Source organism: Haliotis cracherodii, unplaced genomic scaffold (genome assembly GCF_022045235.1).
Source record: "Haliotis cracherodii isolate W230 unplaced genomic scaffold, xgHalCrac1.p SCAF_7, whole genome shotgun sequence".
NCBI lineage: Eukaryota > Metazoa > Mollusca > Gastropoda > Lepetellida > Haliotidae > Haliotis > Haliotis cracherodii.
This window is the reverse complement of record NW_027266330.1, coordinates 51,361,553-51,378,340: the sequence shown is the minus strand read 5'-3', so window position 1 is coordinate 51,378,340 and position 16,788 is coordinate 51,361,553. Positions and strand designations below refer to the sequence as shown.

At 39.2% G+C, this 16,788-nt stretch overlaps 1 protein-coding gene across 1 annotated transcript in view; it reads right to left on the bottom strand.

Moving 5' to 3' along the window:
• Window positions 1-547: 547 nt before the first annotated feature.
• LOC139447370 (nuclear GTPase SLIP-GC-like) overlaps window positions 548-16,788 on the bottom strand; it is a 40,384-nt gene continuing 24,143 nt past the window's right edge. Inside the window, exons 4-21 of the mRNA XM_071228687.1 lie at window positions 14,627-14,855; window positions 11,229-11,438; window positions 10,139-10,330; window positions 9,865-10,040; window positions 9,382-9,490; window positions 8,684-8,728; window positions 8,122-8,235; window positions 7,631-7,750; window positions 7,152-7,316; window positions 6,164-6,346; window positions 5,259-5,431; window positions 4,994-5,150; window positions 4,445-4,528; window positions 3,838-3,996; window positions 2,915-3,023; window positions 2,735-2,812; window positions 1,798-1,883; window positions 548-833 (exon numbers count right to left, since the gene is read on the bottom strand). Coding sequence (XP_071084788.1) covers window positions 801-833; window positions 1,798-1,883; window positions 2,735-2,812; window positions 2,915-3,023; window positions 3,838-3,996; window positions 4,445-4,528; window positions 4,994-5,150; window positions 5,259-5,431; window positions 6,164-6,346; window positions 7,152-7,316; window positions 7,631-7,750; window positions 8,122-8,235; window positions 8,684-8,728; window positions 9,382-9,490; window positions 9,865-10,040; window positions 10,139-10,330; window positions 11,229-11,438; window positions 14,627-14,855 — 2,422 coding nt within the window. The 3' untranslated portion in view covers window positions 548-800. The remainder of the gene's footprint in view (window positions 834-1,797; window positions 1,884-2,734; window positions 2,813-2,914; window positions 3,024-3,837; window positions 3,997-4,444; window positions 4,529-4,993; window positions 5,151-5,258; window positions 5,432-6,163; window positions 6,347-7,151; window positions 7,317-7,630; window positions 7,751-8,121; window positions 8,236-8,683; window positions 8,729-9,381; window positions 9,491-9,864; window positions 10,041-10,138; window positions 10,331-11,228; window positions 11,439-14,626; window positions 14,856-16,788) is intronic.

The following is a 16,788-nucleotide window of genomic DNA, read 5'->3' as shown; positions in this document are numbered from 1 at the left end:
TAAACACAATCCTGAAGTACATCGATTTAAATATGGCGGAATGTGGATTAAAAGGGAACAGTTGAAAGTTTGATTTTGTGACCGCACAGTGTACGGTTTGCCCACTATTGAGGTTTTTCAAGATCGTATGTGCCCTCACGCATTAGTCTATCATCGTCGCGCATGGGTAACAACCTTACCAAACAAACGCTGTCCATCTTCAGGAAATTATGAGCATGGTGACAAACATGTTGGAAAATCAATACTTTACGCTCTAATTTGTTTTGGATTGTCATAATGAACATATTCAGAAGGTAATGTACAGACCCGTGACGATTCCTGGGTAGAATAGGTCTTCAGCAACCCATGCTTGCCGTAAAAGGCGACTATGCCTGTCGTAAAAGGCGACTAACGTGATCGAGCGGTAAGGCTCGCTGACTTGGTTGATACATGCCATCGATCCTAATTGCGTGGATCGATGCTCATGATGTCAATCACTGGATTGTCTGGTCCAAATTCAGTTATTTTACAGACCGACGTATATAGCTGGAATAGAGTGCAGCGTTAAACAACAAACAAACAAACAAAATAATGAACATGTAAGAAAGGAATGCACACGTGTTGAAATAGTGTTACATAGTTGAAGAGGAATATGAATATTTCAAAAGAAACCAAGGATTAATAGCGCAGTAACTTCGATTATCTCATTGACATAGGAGCACCTGATATACATTAATCGAGGAGTTCCATACATCTGTAAATCCGTCTGTTTGCAACGTATCTGATGTAGCCATGTCCATGTAGGCTAATGGCTGTTGCAATTATTCCGGACCAGATTTATCGCGTTCTTCGCTCTGAAACATAATTATAAATTGACTTTCACTTCTGATTAGTTCATTGGAGAATGAACCTTTATACAGTGAGGGCCAAACTGAATGTATATTGGAGCTTGAAAGTTTTTTTTCACAGATAATGTTGTCTAGTTATAGTCTGCAATGGGTCCTTCATGATTAAATTGCTTCGTTAATAAATTGTGGAAAACAAATGACACTGCTGAATGAAGATATTCACCAGGTATTAAAAACTCGTTCAGGTAGTCGTGTACATTCACTCAGAAAGGGGCATCCCCGTATTGCATATATTTATTAGCACTGAGGCTAATCGGTCAAACAGACACTGAATCTGTGACATCAATGCAAAACTGGTGAATACACACACACACACACAGTCACACACACACAGTCACACATGTGTGTATGTGTGTGTGTGTGTGTGTGTGTTGAGTGTATCCCACACAGTCAACACATTGACCAGTGTGTCGGGAATAAAACACCAAATTTTGTGATATTCTCGTTTTACAAATATGACAATGGTGCACTGAGAAAGATAAAAGAAAGTTATTTTATTAATACTTTCAAACCAAAATTAAATGGCTTGAAATAATTGAATTATTTTATACAATCACATGTATTGTACATTTTACTGCCACTACAATACTTATTTCTGTATGTGTCGTACGCCTGCCCTATCGTCTTACGCCTGTCTTGTTGTGACGTCACAAAGTTAAATTGCAATATGACGTCATACTATGTTAGAGTGCACTGTGACGTCAAAACAGTGTGACGGTATAACTGTACTCTTGAAAATAACATGCGTGAAACCGGTTGAGTAATTATACAGCTCATCTTTGGACTTTTGTATTTTATCTATATATATATGTGTATACTTTGCATTGTGATGGTGGACATTGAGGTGCTAGGAGTGGAATAAAATGCATGTCCTCTTAAAAGGTGCGTCAATTTGGAAACGCATACGTACCAGTTTTACGAGTTTCGACCCTGGCACAGGGAAAGTTGGAATATCACCAGCTTGTCTCTTCAACGAACTGCTGCTCTGATGACAGTCTGATAAATATAAGCATCCTTAGAGAGTAATATAATTCCACCAGGACTATATTGTTCATCAATGTTTTCTATTGATAAAGGTTTATAACGGTACATATAGTTCAATGAATGTGACCTGTAACTGTTACTGCCAACATTAGTATTTAGAGCGTCCAGTCCAATTTAGCAAGAAATTTTTACATATTTCGGCTAACGTTCTTCAAATATTGTCGTCTACGATCTACATCTCTTTGGACTTTATACCTGGTATGATCCGGGGTAGAATAGGTCTTCAGCAACCCACATGCATTTTTGCTGCAAAAGGTGACTATGCTTGTTGTAAGAGACGACTAACGTGATCAGTTGGTCAGGCTCACTGACTTGGTTGATGCATGTCATCTTATCCTAAATGCGTGGATCGATACTCATGATGTCAATCACAGGATTGTCTTGCCCAGACTCGATTATTTACAGACCGGCGTCATATAGTAGGCATATTGCTGAGTGGGGCGTAAACAACAAATAATTAAACAAAAAACACTTTGGACTTTAACCCAAGGTTACGCTGACATGCCATGATATACTTAATGTGCTAATGTATACATTATCACAATTGTTTTGTTTTTGAACGATACCTTATTGAAGTCACAGTGTATTAACATATTGTTGGGACAACACGATAAGTAGCCTGTAATGACAGCCATACTGATAATCGCATTCCACCCTCTTGAACACAATCATTGGTTTTCCATTGGTTGCTCTGGAATGATGCTTAGAGATGCAGCCGATGATGACAGCGGACAAGAAGGCCATGAGATAAGTTCATTCGACACGGCTTTCATGTCTCGCATTATTTATCCATTGTTACAAACCTGGTTCATGCAGACCGTTTTTGTACTTTGCAAAATCTTCACTGAGAGTTTGGATCAAGCCCTCAGATGTTTCCAGAGCTGAAACAGAAAACAACAAACACATGATGCTGATCATGCATCGGCACTCCTGAAGAATTTGATTATCGCAATTATCTTCATAATGGCGTGTACAGCACTTACTTTCCAAATAGATGGGTTCATCCTGTGTCTGCCACAGAGGCATAATCTGCTTCTCAGTGTCTTCAACAATGTCCTTCAGAATTTCCTTCGCTCCACTCATAAAACCTTTCTGTAATTTGAAAACAATTAACTGCACATCTTGAGAGCATTCCTATCCACGTTCACCATTTAAAGGTTTCGCACGTAAAAGAAAACGACTTGACACTTTACCAGTCATACAAGTGACTATCCGGGTTGGAATAGCAATCCATGCTTGTCGTTAGAGGCAACTATGCTTCTCGTCAGAGGCGACTATCGGGTTCGGGGTCAGGCTCAGTTGATGAATGTCATCGTATCCCAATTGCGTTGGTCGATGCTCAAGATGTCAATCACTGGTCCAGACCCGATTATTTACCGATCGACGTCATATAGCTAGACTATTGCTGAGTGCGCTGTTAAACAAACACACAGTTTGGATGTAAGTGACACTTTAGTTTACTGTGGACTGCTGTTTGTCACAGATGTATTTAGCTACGACGTCGTATGTACTTAATGTTTGTAACGGGATCGGGTGGTCAGGCTCGCTGACTTGCGTGGATCGATGCGCATGATATCAATCACTGGATTGTCTGGTCCAGACTCGATTATTTACAGACCGTCGTCATATAGCTTTAACATTGCTGAGTGCGGCGTTTAACAACAAAACAACCATCCAACCAATCACGGGCCGTGAAGATCCGGGATAGAATAGTTCTTCAGCAACCCATGCTTGCCGTAAAAGGCGACTACGCTTGTCGTAAAAGGCGACTAACGGGATCGTCTGGTCAGACTCGATTATTTACAGACCGCCGTCATATAGCTGGAATATTGCTGAGTGGCGCGTTACACAACAAACCAAACCAAACCAAAATGTTTGTCACATGCAAAACGAGTTAATATGTCACCTTCAGTTGACCCAGAGACACTGTGATCTTTTCCTTGAGCTGCTGAAACATGTTACTCTTCAACTGGTCAATGGTGCTTGCCATGATGTCTTTGATTCTGTTGAAAGCCCCGGGACCTTCTTGCTTCATACGTGGCTCGTATGCGCTCTGCATTTGTTCCTTTGACAGAAATAGATTTAATCATAGATTATATTTATTAACATGCAATATAATATATGTAATTGATTAGATACGTTGAGACATTTAAGGACACCTCATTTATATTAAAAAACAGAGGGTCCTGACTTTAAGCTTTAGTATATTTTACACTATTTGTTTATATTTGAGTGTGTGTTTGTCGTTTAACTCAGCAATATTGATGGCGACCTGAAAATAATCAAGTATGGACCAGACAATCCAGTGATTGATATGAGGAAAAACTACCCACGTCACCGGAGTACGATGACATCACATCAGCCAAGCCACAGAGCCTGACAACACTATCGATTTGGTCGCCTGTTATAGATTGCAGGTAACCTAGTCTAATCTGATATCCCCATGCTTACTTATATTTCTCCGTTCATAAAAAAGCGTATTTGCTAAATGGTAACCTCGAAGGTTATCCTACCTGTACGAAGTCTGGAATCATGTGCGTTACTGCTCTTTGTTGCCTGTCTATTGTTTTCTCCCAGAGTGAATCCAGTCTTGTTAACTGTGAACAGATGAGTATATATTTATGAAAACATTTGACTACATATGAAATAGGCTATACATAACAACTGTCATAATTATTATTGTCAACATCAACAATAAATAAATGAAACAAGGTCATGATAAAGACTGTTAAGTTAAATCTACCTAAAGAGCCGGGAAGATCTGGGTAGAGAATAGGTCTTCAGCCACCCATTCTTGCCGTAAAAGGCGACTATGCTTGACGTAATTGGCGACTAACGGACTCGGGTAGTCAGGCTCACTGACTTGTTTGATGCATGTCATCGTATCCCAATTGCGTGCATCGATACTCATGATATCAATCACGGGATTGTCTGTTCCAGAATCGAATATTTACAGACCGCCGTCATATAGCTGGTATATTGCTGAGTGCAGCGTTATACAACAAACAAACTACAAATCATCAAACTAAAGAAATATATATTATAATACTTATATATCTTACTTTTCCATGTGTATCTGTCTCCAATTGAGTCAGATTCTTTAGAAGTGTTGCGTCACTGTCACCAAGGGATTTCATGATGGCTTCTGTGAAGCGAGTTATGGCGATGGAAGCAGGTTCTTTTATTTTGCTTTTCACAGTTTCATACCATGTCTGTTCACTGAAACAACATGTGTTTATGAAATGAGGATGATAGTTTCTTTTAGTGTAAGATTTAATAACCGAATAATCGAATCATCTGTCTACGGCACATGTTGTCCACACTTACCTGAAACGAGGTGTCCATTCCTTCGAGAGAATCTCTACAAACGGATCTGCAAGGTCTTGATTCATATTAATGACGTAGCCAATGCCAGTTGCTGTAAAGATTCCAAATCGGCGCACAGTTGCCTTGTAGGTGTTGCTATGCAACCCTCCCTGTCTCCTCTGTCTCTTGTTAACCTTATTAAGGCATGTCACAATATTAAAGTTATGTCATGAATGTTATGAAACAAATATTACATGCTTTCATTGTATTTTAACTTATTCGTAAAGCAGCCACCTTCTACTAATACCATACCTGCTTTATGTTGCCTTTAAACTTTAGGTTTTGGTCTGGTTTGTTGTTTAACGCCGCACTCAACAATATTCCAGCTACATTGTATATGACGGCGGTCTGTAAATAATCGAGTCTGGATCAGACAATCCAGTGATTAATATCACGAGCATCGATCCACGCAATTGGGATCGATGACATGCATCAACCTAGTCAGCGAGCCTGACCACCCGATCTCGTTAGTCGCCTTTTACGACAAGTATAGTCACCTTTTACGGCAAGCATGGGTTGCTGAAGACCTATTCTACCCGGAATCTTCACGGGTGTTAAACTGTTGGATGAAATACAGTAACTGCATAAAGCAAATACAATACAGTGTTCTTCTGTGCAACTACGTTCATGATATGACTTACATTCCGAAAACTCTCACATATCAACATTTATTACTTTAACCATGTAAGATGTGTCTTCTTAAGATCAAATAAATATGACCAACGTGAAAACGTTTGCTTCATACATTGATGAGTGTTCAATTTCCCTTTCATCACGACATGTATTGTGAATGGTTTATATATCTCATTCAGGTGTATTTTGTTTGATGTCGATAGCTCAGATACCAGAATGCTAAGCAGACCTACCGGTCTTGCCCACAATTCAACTGTGGGTTTTGCCCGTCTTATCGCTTCCTGTGTTGCTTCATCAAGAGCTGCATCCAGGACGGAAAACCATGACGACTGCAGGTGGGAGTCTAACTCATTTAGTATTAATTGTCCTTCATCTCGTAATGCTTTGAGATGATGTTTCAGCTCTTCCTTCAGGGCCTGAATTAAGAGATAAGAAATATGTATTTGTACTTATATTTTACCTTGTCTGCTCGACGTCCGTTTGACATCTATTGTTTCCAAAACCTATTGATAACATACTTACTTCATCTTTGGCACAAGGGAATATTGGTGGACCGGAATCTAGTTCAAGTTGGTTTGGTTTGTTGTTTTACGCCGCACACAGCAATATTCCAGCTATATAACGGTGGTCTGTAAATAATTGAGTCTGGACCAGACAATCCAGTTGTTGACATCATGAACATCGATCCACGCATTTGGGATCGATGACATGCATCAACCAAGTCAGCGAGCCTGATCACCTGATCCCGCCTTTACAATGATCTATTCTACCCCGGATCTTCACGGGTCAAATCTAGTTCAAGAGACAGCTAAATCCATCGCTCACATTTAAGCGAGTTTTGCTATATTACTATGTCACCTTCGTGTGGGAGTAAATGTTGAAACTGACGTTTCACTTCTTTAGTGAAAACCAGGAGGATGGATACGGTGCTGACAAACCAAGATATCTGGAACTCGAACTCGAGATGTGTGGGGCCTGGTACATCTGGAATGGAACTGTGTGACGAACTGCAGCGCAATAGACGGCAAGGGACATCTTTGCCCTTCACACACATGACAAAATTGTGTCTCCATTTACTTGTTGTTGAGAACAAAGTTTTGGCTATTTCTGTTGCGTGCTTCTGAATTTCGGCGACATTTTTCGCCCATAACTGCTGCCATGTAATATTTTTATTCACTTATAAGTAGTAGAATTACAGTATCACAGAATAGTCTAGCTCACCTTCCTTCCTCTTTTTGAATTGATGAGATACATCAGTATGCCATCTATGATTGCCTGGAAATCATTTTGCAGAGACATCCTGTGTTTTTTCTGCTTTTCCCAAACTAGCTCCTGCAGATAGGTTCTTAAACCAGGGATTTCGGTATCTTCTGTTGACAGAAACACCTGCAATAGTAGGGAAGTATAAAGCATTTTAACGAAACGCAAGTAATACAGAATTTAATCCCTATTGTCATGATGGTGTGAGTAAATGAGTTGGGCTTAATGTCACATTGTTTGACGCTCGAACAAAAGAATTCACCTTGTTTACCTACTGGTTAGTAAGGATAAGATACATAGATAAAGAACTTCTATATTACAATTAGGAGTGACGTTTTGGCGGAGGTCGCTCCTAATTGTAATAACGAAGTTGTTCATCCTTAAATCTTATCCTGACTACGTACTTCAACTTCTAAATGCCTCTAAAAGACGTTACTCACTGGGGGCTTGTCGTCATCGTCGTCGTCACAAGTGAGAAGGTTGCTTAGTTTGGTATAGTCACTTGAACTGACACAAAACACCTTCAGGTCAAGGGGACAGTCTTGATCATGAGGAGTAGACTGGAATTAAATAGAATGAGTGGGTAAGGTTTTATGCGACTTTGAACAGAAATACAGTTGTGAAGCTCTCTACGTTTGGACACAATGGAAAGCTCAGCTGTCTTGTCATTAGTTTTCTTATACACGTGAACTAAACGAGCATTAGTCCCCATGTAAGAGGATGGTAGAACTACATGTATGCCTGGAATCTCTGCTTATAAGAATATATGTCTTCTTCTAATAGTGTATTTCCAATCAGCTCTTTTCGAAATAAACACAGTAGATTAGTCATTTTATAATTTGACATAGGACAGGAACTCTTTCTTAAAATTATGTAATTAATGGTACTTTTGTGTCACAACTGATCTTTCTTTAATAATATTAATTCTCACCGGGCTTGATATTTTATGCAGAATATTATTCCTGACAAACTCGTTCCTTTTAACAGCACACGTTGATGTTTTCTCTCTCTTCAACTGGTCTATTGCCGCATGAAGACGTTGTTGCTATAATGATGTAATATCATCAACTTCTGTATGTATGAACTATTTCAACATAGCAATTCAATTATCGTTTCTTTCTTTGGTTTACATGATATTACTTTTAACAAGAACGCAATTATATAATGATTGTCAGGTTTATAAGATGAAAACTAATAATGAATTTGTACACGAAATGGAATGCAAAAGATTATGAAGAAACACAACCAGGGATTGGGATCCTTGCAGTTTTGAGTTGTAACGTTTGTTCCCGTGCTTTTTCAGGTGAATAATTTCCTTGCATATGCATGTAATGCCTGCACCGGTGGTACAGGATACGCTCACCTTTTCGCGAACACCTAGTGTCATCAGAAAAGCGATTCATAGTCGGCATCGTATAATGGAACGATTATGGATGCTTTGTCATTTTAATGTGAGAGTGATTGTTTATACAAATGAATGCAAAAAGACAAACCTGCTGGATAAGAGAGTTTTCTTGACTTTCACTATTGCAATCCACCTGAAATTGACTCATTGTAGTTTAAAATATACATGAGTTTTATGCGATATATCGTATTATATAGTGCATTAACACGATGTACCAATGTGGGAAATCAAACCCATTTCTTAAGCCTGACGGGCGTGCGAATAGTCTAGTGACATTGGACCACAGTTTCACCAAGTGTTATAAATAGTAACCATTAAATAGCCATGTTTGCACATTGAGTAAGCGAGAATTCAAGTGCACAACAAAATAGTTGAGTGCTTGCTTCCGTGCTCCGAAACTTACTCCCATTCAAATATTGGAAGAGATATTGAGAGAAATATTTTCAATATATCTAGGACACAAAACCGCGGAACCTTGACTGAGTATTGTAAAATTCAGTAACATCCACTGAGGTTGAGATTTGGCGCCATTTTGTCATGTACTGTGACGACTGCCTACTCCTCAAACTAAACTTCCTTGGACTTCAACTATGGACATAATGACGACAAAGAACGCTTGCGTGTTGGACGTTATATGTACTTATATATATTGTGTGGGAATACTTTAAGGTTACACATTTTGAAAGTTGTGTCAAACTGGTTGGTGGTAGTTAATGCGTTTGTGGGGAATTCTAGAAATGGCGATGATTAAGTACATGTACCTGTAAATACTTTTATAGTTTTTACCTGTTTGTCCCTCTTTAAATCTGCTAACTTTTGTCGCAAGACTTGTTCCTCCTTCATGTATCGCTGACCTTCGGCTGTCCACTCTGCTGCCTGTGGTAACTTCAGTTTTCTGCGAAAGAATATCCCCAATATGACACGAAGTCTACAAATACGTAAATCACTGAATGAGTGAGTGAGTTTGATTTAACGCTGCTTTGAACATTATGTAAGTAATATCATTGATGGGTAAGCCCAAACTGATGAGGGTATAATAATCTCCCATCGGTAATCGGATCGTGGTTTGTCCAAGTTCTAACAAGAATAACGTTGTACCTCAAAAGGGATGCAACATCCACAGTTTTAAAAATATATTTAATATATTTTAAACTACAGTCTTAATTTACAGGATGACATTAAAACATCAGTATGTTTCATCCCTAAATAATATACAAGAGACACCAAAACATAAGACTAATTTCAAAATGATGTTCTACTTATAATTACCTGGTGACCTCTGACGGTTTGACATCATCTGCTTGTGTACAGGCTACAACTGTCTTAGTGTGGTCCATCAACAGCTGACGAAATAGTTTGTGCCCTAAAGTATGCTTGACTGTTTTGCTGTCAACAGCTCTCTGAATTTTCGTAACGACCAGCAGCACATCACAGGTTTGCATGTACTGCAAGAAGGCAATGTCATAATATGTATAAAATATACAATATACAAATTTGTCTGAAGACGTGGTAGTCACATTACACACACATCTGCGTTCCCTACCTTTCTGGCAACATTTTCTCTTGCTGGGTTTGAATCTCCGACTCCAGGGAGGTCAACCAAGTTAACGCCGCTCCGACACAGGCCTGAATCTGGTACTTTCAGAACCACTTGTTTCACTAATGGCCAGAACTGACGTTCATCAACTGGATGTGTCTCACTGTATGTGCTGATCTTGGTCTGTAAGTTTCTTGCCTAAACATATCATTCAAGTACTGTAAGTATTCGAGTGTTTTGTGTGCATATTTATCACGAATTTATCCTTATGGACCCAGACAACTGCCCGAACACAACTTTAGCAAGGCTGGTAATTGTTGATCCATATTGAAGACTACATTGCGTTGGTAAACACGTCGTTCAAATTCGTCTCTTTGATGTTCAGTGGGGTTGCAATTAGGTCTTAATAAGTCATATATCTAATCATTATCACTGACACTACAAGTTATTGTTCAACTAAGTACTGCTCGTAGCGCTTTGGCCATTCGAGAAATAATCTCGATTCGTAACATAACATGATTTGCACATTCATTTAATTTCGGTGGGATCAATTCTTTGTATACTCTTAATAATCATCTCAATTAATCCTATAACATTTTGTCTGACAGCCTGAATGGTCTCTCGCCTGTTAATGTCTTCCTGGAACATACATTGGCATCTGCTGTTCGCCTATTCAAAATTAGACCCCTGAAGATCCGAGGTAGAATTGGTTTTCAGCAACCCAGGCTTGCCGTAAAAGGCGACTATGCTTGTCGTAGGAGGCGACCAACGGGAAAGGGTGGTCAGACTCGCTGTTTTGGGTTGATGTATGTCATGGATCCAAATGGCTTGAATAGATGCTCATGATGTCATTCACTGGATTGTCTGGTCCATACTCGATTGTCTTTACACACCGCCGTCATATAGCTGGATTATTGCTGAGTGCGGTGTTAAACAACAACCAACAAACAAACCAACTATTAAGGATTAGAAATCTGAATCTGAATCTGAAATCTGAAAACGATATCTTTTAAAACGATATGAACTATTCCTTGTGTTCTCCCATTGTTGTCATAATTTGCCCTTTTTCAGTACTCAGTACAAAAATGATACTCACACTGGAGTCAGGCAGTTTCCTTACAGTTCCAAGCAGTTCAGCTATTTCAGTATGATCATCTAGCAGGGTATCAAGGTTTGTAGGCTCAAAGTCACCATACACTGCAGCAACCTTTGCATGAGCTTCGTCGTACACATCAGCATCCTCATCGTTGTCACCATCATTCTGTTCCAGGTCACACTTTAAAACATTGAGTTCTTTCTTCCATTCCTAAATCAACAAAGGATTAAATCAATCTTTGATTGAAATACTGATGAAACTTGGTTCTTTGTATACTATGTTGTAGTTTAATGATACATGCTAACATTATTTGAATGCCTTCCTAATCCAGTTGTTTTAGAAACTACATTTAATTTGACACAATGTTCACGAATCGCCATAAAGAAAAGATAAGTATCAAATCCGATAATTAATCCCGCACCTGCGGACAACCCACAATTAACGACAGGCCAAGTACACTACGTAATTACACTAAATATCCACATCTATTCACTACATCTAAAACAAACGCTTTACACAAATAAAGTCAAAAGAATCATTATACTCCCATGTGTATCATACTGTTTTCAGAAACGAGTGTAGGTTTCTTGCATTTCCAGAGCGAGAGCGAGGGTAGTACACGAGTTACCTATTATTTCTTAATTCTTATGAGCTCCCATTTTGAAAGAATGCACTGATCACGACCACCGATTTAGAAAACCACAATGATTGATTGTCGAATGACGTCAACAGTCTTCAGCTATGTTGCCGTTTCTTACGTGGTGTCATTCCATACTATAGTCTCGTTCAAAATTATTGAGAATTTTAATGTCATATTCAAGGAAGCATACATAAAATATCAATATTGACAAGTGTTTAAACATGAGGTATGGTCAAAGGGAAGTAACTCTTCTTCAATTTTAGAAGTTGCAAATTAGAGTTATGTCCCTTGATTATGAAGCAGACGACTTTTCCTGATATATGTCAGAAATGAGTGCAGAGGAGAATAGAAGGCTGATTCTACAGCTCCATGATGTAGGCATCACTGATGCTGCTACATTAGCAAAGAGCACAGATACTCCTCATTCTACAGTGCATAGAGTTAAGAAGAATATTGAGAACGGTTCAGGAATTGAGCACAGAAAAGGAGCGGGGAGACCTCGAAAACTGGTGTTTGGTGATCGTGTGAGACTGGGTATTTTGGCTTCTAAAAACAGAAGGGCGAGTATTTCAAATATCCAACATGAAATGGTAAATAGAGGGACAGTAAATGTATTCAATTCTACGGTAAGAAGAAATTTGATTGAATTTGGATGGGAAAAAAAGAAAGGAATTGCCTCTCCGCTCTTGAAACAAGAACACAAGGATAGACGTGTAGAGTGGTGTTTGGCGCATGAAAACTTTGACTGGAACAGTGTTATTTTCACAGATGAGAGCTCTGTATGGGTGTATCCTAACTTTTAAAATGTGGACAAAATGTCTTTCCATTCCATTGTACCAGAGACCAAAGTACAGTCCGAGTTTCATCTTTGGGGAGGGATATCTTCACTTGGAACAACGCCCATGTGTGTCTTTTAGGGTCATATAACCAGTGAAAGGTATACAAACATTTTGGAAGCTCACCTGATCCCAAATGCAGATGGGTTTTTTTTTATGGAAATACTTGGATTTTGCAACAGGATAATGACCCCGAACACACCGCAAGACATGCACGGCAGTGGTTTGTGGACAACAATGTGACCGTTTTGGACTGGCCTAGCTACAGCCCGGAATTGAATCCTGTAGAAAATGTGTGGAGACTCATGAAGGAGTCGGTGAACCAAAAGGGATTGACAAAAGTTGATGACATGGAGCGCGAGGTGGTCCGATATTGGGACTCCCCCACGAGACTCTAACCTCTCTCATAGGAAGCATGCCCAATCGTATAAAACTGTTTTTGGAAGCAAATGGTGGTCTGATAAGATATTGATGTTACTAAGATGTGATTAAAGAAGGTTTGTGCTCACTTAACATATGTTTTATTTGGGGGGGGGGGGGGGGGGAATTTTCATATTTACCATTTTAAAGATTTTTCAATTCTCAATAATTATAATTATAGAAATATACTCATACTATATATGTATAAGGGTAACGCTATTTTTCAGAGCATTATCATTTGCAGAAGCCCGAGGTCCTCCATTAACTGCCCGACGAAGGAGGGCATTTGAAAAGATCGAGGGCTTCTGCAAATGATCATGCCCTGAAAAATAGCGTTACCGTTATTATAGCTAAAATGGATGGAATTTGTTATCAAATAAAAAGAAACAACAATATCGATTTTGAAACATTTACTGCAATCAACAGGAATGTCACTGACCCACTTTTACAAATATGGAAACGTCATAGAACAAACCAGATGACGTCACTATTGAACGTTACGTCACCTATCCCTATCCTATGACGTCACCTAACAACGGGCGTGATAATGGCCCGTCCTCAAGTAATCATCTTCCCGAGGCAAGAGTGTTAACTGACTTTAAAAGTCCAGTTTCCACCCTTGCCTAGGCTGGAATTACTGGGCTCGATCATAGCGCCACCAGTGGCTATTACCAGTTATGCCACTTCTAAGCCTCTCCTATGGACCAATCAGATTCCACCTCTCGTATCACTTGCGTTCGCTTCACACAAAATAGTGGGACCCAGTCAGGGAGATCTGATCGATAACCAAGATCAATATTGTGATAAAACGGATCTTATATCACGACATGCATCAAATCACGTGAGCACCTAAACTATAAACATGAAAAGATTTGGAAAATATCTGCTGACAACGAGTTGGCGCTGCACATATTTTGCAAATCCTGCAATCGACCAAAATCTGCAAGACAGTTTACGAACCGGATTTCGATTTCGGTGCGCGATTTGGATTTGACTATGCATAGACTCGTTAGTCCATAATCCCAGCCTAGTTCGGCAAGAATGGAAACTGGACTTTTATAGTCAGTTAACTCTCTTGTCTCGGGAAGATGTCAAGTAATATGAGGGCATTAGCCAGTTACAGTGGCCTGCTCATTTCTGATAACATGCGGGCGTTTTTTATGATAATTCTATCCATATTAGCTATAATTCAAAATAACATTCGAATGACGACAACAATGTCGTACGGATGATGTAAACAATATACTGGTGCGCTTGATATTTGCCCTAGGGAACATTCATGTATGATATTTATTAACTCTGTTATTTCTAACCTTAGAAGTGATGTTATTCCACATGCCACATACGTACTGCATATCAAATTCAAAATGACACATGCACGAATTGCCGGATAATAGATAAAAAGGATAACTTTCATAGCCATTCTTTGTCCATTATTGTCGACAGACGGACAGATGAGGTGCATTTTTGTAAGGTGAGCTACACGGTTAAGTGTCTGATACCTCTGTAGTGAGAAACTCAATGTCCGCTTCAAAATCAGAGCTTGTTTTGTTTTCTTCTATTTTTATGACCACCGATGTACATGCTGTTCCCATTCCAGCCGTAGGCAACAGGGACGGCTGATCCAACAGGGCGTTCAACAGGGAGGACTTGCCTGCCCCAGTGTCTCCATATACAGCTACTGTAATTTCTGGAGGATCACCATGTTGCCTTATCTTCTCAAGATCCTTTCTGAACAAATGTTTACAGAGAAAAATAAAACAGTGAGGAGAAAAATGTAATATTACAATGCATGTAAGGTAATAAGCCATTTTCCAATTTCGCGAAATAAGTCCGTTTAGAGTGGCATCACTTTGCAAAACAACGTGACGGCGGGCAATCCGTCAATACAAACCGCTGTCAAACTTCTGACGTGCATGACAGTTTATCGACCGCTATTCGAATGTTTACGGAAAGAGGAGGCGAAGATGCCTCGACACCACGGTTGCTATGGCTTGTGTAAGTCAAATAACAGGTAGACCGCCTCCGTGGTCTAGTGGCAGAGCGTCAGCCCGGAGAACGGGAGGTTCGGGGTTCCATCCGCGGCCGCGACATACCAAAAGACGTTAAACAATGGTACTTGTTGTTACCCTGACTGGCGCTCGGCATTAAGGTGCTAATACAAGGACTGGTTGGCTTGGTGTCAGTGTGGGGTATTCATGTTAAACTGCGACAAGGTATCTCAGTGGGCTAGCACTATAAATAGGCATCAGTCCGGACGAGTACAAGCAGCAACACCACACACACGCGCATGCACGTCGCTATATAAGTGCAATAATCTTGGATGCGACGTAAAACCCCATTTCACCTCACCAGATAACAGGTACAAAGATCGCCAGGAGATGTAAAATGTCAACGTGAGAAGTAGTTGGGATGGGCGAGGGCCTGTGGTTTTGATTTGAACATATCTTATTGCGAAAACTCAAATGGATTAGGCACTTGTGACACACTTACGAGTCCTTCTCCTACATAAATCTCGTTACATTGTAATATGTGAATAATGATAGAGCAGAATAAATGTTCAGTGCACAGAAATTATACACAAGTTATGGGAATAACACACACACACATACATATATACGGTATTATACCCAAACACATATACCTACATACACATACACACACACATATATATATACGGTGTTATACACAAACACATATTATACCTACATACACATAGACACACGCATACATATTTACGGTATTATACACAAACACATATACCTACATACACATACACACACGCATACATATATACGGTATTATACACAAACACATATACCTACATACACATACACACGCGCATACATGTATACGGTATTATACACAAACACATATACCTACATACACATACACATACACACACGCATATATATATACGGAATTATACCCAAACACATATACCTACATACACATACACACACGCATACATACATACGGTATTATACACAAACACATATACCTACATACACATACACACACGCATACATATATACGGTATTATACACAAACACATATACCTACATACACATACACACACGCATACATGTATACGGTATTATACACAAACACATATACCTACATACACATACACACACGCATACATACATACGGTATTATACACAAACACATATACCTACATACACATACACACATGCATACATATATACGGTATTATACACAAACACATATACCTACATACACATACACACACGCATACATGTATACGGTATTATACACAAACACATATACCTACTTACACATACCCACACGCATACATATATACGGCATTATACTCAAACACATATACCTACATACACATACACACACGCATACATATATACGGTATTATACACAAACACATATACCTACATACACATACACACACACATACATATATACGGTATTATACACAAACACATATACCTACATACACACACGCATACATATATACGGTATTACACACAAACACATATACCTACATACACATACACACACGCATACATATATACGGTATTATACACAAACATATATACCTACATACACATACACACACGCATACATATATACGGTATTACACACAAACACATATACCTACAAACACATACACACACACATACATATA